General features: G+C 39.8%; 1 protein-coding gene across 1 annotated transcript; it reads left to right on the top strand.

Annotated features, from left to right (window-relative positions):
• The first annotated feature begins 424 nt into the window (after nt 1-424).
• LOC102302445 (programmed cell death 1 ligand 1-like) lies at nt 425-4,932 on the top strand. Its single transcript, XM_005952352.2, has 2 exons — nt 425-625; nt 4,565-4,932. The coding sequence occupies exons 1-2, from the start codon at nt 547-549 to the stop codon at nt 4,930-4,932; spliced, it is 447 nt and encodes a 148-aa protein (XP_005952414.1). The 5' UTR covers nt 425-546.
• The last annotated feature ends 6 nt before the right edge of the window (nt 4,933-4,938 follow it).

Below are 4,938 nucleotides of genomic sequence, written 5' to 3'. Positions count from 1 at the left end.
CACACACACACACACACACACACACACACACACACACACACACACCACCCTCCGTCTGGAGGCGTCAAATGTGTAAACAACAGCTGTGGATCTGTGTATCTGCCAGCTAGGACTAAGCAATGAAAATACAATAAAAGGCTTAAAGACTACCCTATGATTTGTCCTGTCTCATTATATGTCAAGCAAATTTAGGAAATATTGATTTTCTGTCCTTTTTAAAATAATTTAAAAAAAAAACATCCATCTATCCACACTTTCATCAATCCATCTTCCTGTAACAGCTGTTAATGTGTGATTAAAGAGGTTTAGTATGGTGAAATAAAGAATAATAATCAAGTGAAAAGCTATCAGAGTAGAGGTCTTTTTTTAAATGGATTGTTATTTTTATGTGTTTATTTTAAAGAGGGGGAGGAGATAGAAACAAGTCAACTATCAGTAACCACCAAAGTCATTATCAAAACCACTACTCTGATTTTATGTTTTCTAAATATAGCGGCTCGGAGGAGCTTCTGTTTGCAAAGAGTAGAGCTGGAGCTGAGAGGGAGGATGACCACTGCTGGGACTGCATCACTCTGCTGCAGGACTCTCCTCTGCATGTGTCTCCTCGTGGTTTGTGCCGCCGAAGGTGAGCTCAGAATTTACACACACGGAGTAAATGCATGGCCATTTGTTTTTTCTTTCTGTGGGTTGGTCAAAAGCACTATTTTGACTTACCCGCTATCATATGTACTAACTCGTGTGCTGGAAGACAAAATTACAGTTTTCCTCTTTGAAAAGGGAGAAAAAGCTCTTCTTTGGGGGCTATTGGGTTTGGAGATTCGAACATTCACACAGCAGTTTGAATCCTAAACGTGGCACTTTCTTTTGCTTCATTTATATTATTTTTACATGTTATAATACCTCATGAACTTAAAATTTGTGATTAATTATCATTAAAAAGTGTCTTGGTTAGGTTAACAAAAACTGTGAAAGCAAATAGTTTAAACTAAGAGAAATAATCAGAGTATAACAGCTCAGAAATGATGTGGGCTTCATAGATAATTGGCAAACCTTCTGGAGGAAACCTGGTCTTGTTAGGAGAGACGGCATCCATCCCACTTTGGATGGAGCTGCTCTCATTTCTAGAAATATGGACAAATTTATTAAACCCCCCAAAATATGACTATCCAGAGTTGGGACCAGGAAGCAGAGTTGCAGTCTTACACACCTCTCTGCAGCTTCTCTCCTCCAGGTTGAATCTCCCGTGGTAGTACTAGGTATGGACCGATCCGATATTATGTATCGGTTCGATTCTGACCTAAATTACTGGATCGGATATCGGAGAGAAATAAGTAATAAGTAAGATAAGTAAGAAATCTGTAAGAGGCAGTCTTACACGCCTCTCTGCAGCTTCTCTCCTCCTGCTACCCCCCCAAAAACCCATCTCCATAGAGACTGTGTCAGCTTCCAAAAAGACAAAAAAACAAACTAAAAACCATCAACAAACAACTTAAACATAAACAATTACAAAGAAAGAACAATACAGTATCCACATCTGAACCAAAGAGTAAAACAGTGAAATGTGGATTATTAAATATTAGGTCTCTCTCCTCCAAGTCTCTGTTAGTACATGACTTAATAATTGATCAACAAATTCGATTTACTCTGCCTTACAGAAACCTGGTTGCAGCAGGATGATTATGTTAGTTTAAATGAATCAACACCCCCGAGTCATTCTAACTACCAGAAATCTCGAAGCACAGGCCGAGGGGGCGGTGTGGCAGCAATTTTTCACACCAGCCTATTAATTAATGAAAGACCAAGACAGACTTTTAATTCATTTGAAAGCCTGATGCTTAGCCTCGTCCACCCCAGCTGTGAAACTCAGAAACCAGTCTTACTTGTTATCATCTATCGTCCACCTGGGCCTTACACAGAGTTTCTGTCTGATTTCTCAGACTTTATATCTAATTTAGTTCTGAGCTCAGATAAAATAATTATTGTGGGTGATTTTAACATCCATGTAGATGCTAAAAATGACAGCCTCAACATGGCATTTAATCTGTTATTAGACTCAATTGGTTTCTCTCAAAATGTAAAAGAACCCACCCACCACTTTAATCACACTCTAGATCTTGTTTTAACATATGGCATAGAAACTGAACATTTAACAGTGTTTCCTGAAAACCCTCTGCTGTCTGATCATTTCCTGATAACATTTACATTTACAATAATTGATTACACAGCGTGGAGAGTAGACTTTATCAAAGTAGATGTCTTTCTGAAAGCGCTGTAACTAAGTTTAAGAATATAATCCACCCACTGTTATCATCTTCAATGCCCTGTACCAACATAGAGCAGAGCAGCTATCTGAACGCTACTCCAACAGAGGTCGATTATCTTGTTAATAATTTCACCTCCTCACTACGTACGACTCTGGATACTGTAGCTCCTGTGAAAACTAAGGTCTCTAATCAGAAGTACCTGACTCCGTGGTATAATTCTCAAACACGTACCCTAAAGCAGATGACTCGTAATCTGGAGAGGAAATGGCGTGTCACAAATTTAGAGGATCATCATTTAGCCTGGAGAAATAGTTTGCTGCTTTATAAGAAAGCCCTCCGCAAAGCCAGAACATCTTACTATTCATCACTGATTGAAGAAAATAAGAACAACCCCAGGTTTCTCTTCAGCACTGTAGCCAGGCTGACAAAAAGTCAGAGCTCTTTTGAGCCAACAATCCCTTTAACGTTAACTAGTAATGACTTCATGAACTTCTTCACAAATAAAATTTTTATCATTAGAGAAAAAATTACCAGTAATCATCCCACAGATGTAATATTATCTACAGCTACTCTTAGTACCATTGATGTTAAGTTAGACTCTTTTTCTCCAATTGATCTTTCTGAGTTAACTTCAATAATTACTTCCTCCAAACCATCAACGTGTCTTTTAGACCCCATTCCTACAAAACTGCTCAAAGAAGTCCTGCCATTAATTAATTCTTCGATCTTAAATATGATCAACCTATCTCTAATGATCGGCTATGTACCACAGGCCTTCAAGGTGGCTGTAGCATGTCTTTTATCCTGTCTTCCTTCTCTCACCCCAACCGGTCACAGCAGATGGCCCCGCCCCTCCCTGAGCCTGGTTCTGCCGGAGGTTTCTTCCTGTTAAAAGGGAGTTTTTCCTTCCCACTGTCGCCAAAGTGCTTGCTCATAGGGGGTCATATGATTGTTGGATTTTTCTCTGTATCTATGAAGCGCCTTGAGGCGACTTTTGTTGTGATTTGGCGCTATATAAATAAAATTGAATTGAATTGAATTGAATAATAACCTCTAATACTTAAAGTACACTGTAATAAATAACTGCTAAACGTTGAGGTGTTGCTTCTTCTGGTAGTGAGTTAGGTCCAGACTCGAGTCTGTTTTTGTAAAATTGATTTTGTAAAGTCCATCCGCCATCATGGAGTATCCGTAGCACAGATGCCAGGAAACACCAGCGGGATCGCACAACTTGAAGGCTATCAGCCAATTGAGGGAGACCATGGAATAAAAAAACGTTAAGATTATTTAAAATTTCCTATATTATATGGCTATTCTGCCCTCCCCGTACCTTGATGTAGATGCCTGGTTTAGTGGATAGGCAGTTCCTCAAATGGAGAGGCAAAAACTTTCAGTTGTCATTGCAGGGTTTATTTGTCTCCCTAATGAAGGCACTGTAAAACTACAAACATAATGTGGTGGCGTGAATGCGGGATAACCGATCCCGAGTGTTCCCTAGCTACCAAAGCCCACAGACTCGTTATTAACAGCAGACGTGAGACATGAATGTTACAAATCAAAATTTATTAGGAAGAACTACTAACTTTTTTTCCCTCTTCCTTTCTCTCTTGTCTTTTCCTCATTCAAGTCTGTCCCGTATCTAGCAAGTGAAAATAAAAAATAAAATAAACAATAAAAGGTGAATCAAATAGACCATTACGGCAAGGCTGGGATGGTCTATTTGGTAAAGTAAATCCGTTGGGCATCTTTCTTCGCCTTTAGACAATAATTCTGATGGCAAAAGAGCCAAACGGGACAGGCAAAAAAAAAATAAAGGAAGAACTAAAAGCAGGGTTGAGACGGCAAGACTGTTAACACTTTATGAACAACAGTTGATTAAAATGACCCGACTCACTACCACAGTGCTACCCTAGAACAATCACAGCTTGGTAAAAATAACTAAACAAAATAGTGGAGACTGGCCACTTGAGGAGGCAACCTACAGAGAGGAGTGCCACCAATTACTCACCCGTGTAGTTCCACTGCATGAACGTCATGCTTTTCTTCTTATAGGCGTTAAATGGATAAGCATGTGTAAGTTTCACTGCCAGCAGGTGGTGCTAATCTATTCAAATCCAACAAATCACTATGAAGTACCATCCAGACTCCTGCTATACCGGGTTGGAAATTTCAGCACCTAGTGTACCGTGTTTGCTTTTTCACAGTCTCTTTTTGTAGCTCATCATGACAGTTCTGTGCAAATGAGACATTTAATGTTGACCTTTTTAACTCTCTGCTGCATATCGGCTCTTCTCTTTCAGTCAAAATAACCATCACAGTGGGACAGACTGTCATTCTGCCGTGTCAAACTCCTATCAACAAAAGTGATCCCATGATAGTTTTAGAGTGGAGCAGACCTGAGCTTGGGACAGAATATGTCCTCTTTTACAGAGACAAGAACTTTGATTTGGACAACCAACATCCATCTTTTAAGAATCGAGTGGATCTACAAGACAGACAGATGAAGGACGGAGATGTCTCTCTGATCTTGAAGGATGTGATGATTAACGACACTGGAACATACGAGTGTCGTGTCGTCCAGGGAAGAACAAATCACAGGAAGAGATCTAATCTGGATGGTGACCCCATCAGCGTCATCTACCTTCATGTTGATCCTCCAGGTGAGTGAGTAGAG

The sequence above is a fragment of the Haplochromis burtoni genome, unplaced genomic scaffold (genome assembly GCF_018398535.1).
Source record: "Haplochromis burtoni strain Fernald_Lab_line unplaced genomic scaffold, NCSU_Asbu1 Contig_1300, whole genome shotgun sequence".
Taxonomy (NCBI): Eukaryota; Metazoa; Chordata; class Actinopteri; order Cichliformes; family Cichlidae; genus Haplochromis; species Haplochromis burtoni.
This window is presented reverse-complemented; position numbering and strand designations above follow the sequence as displayed.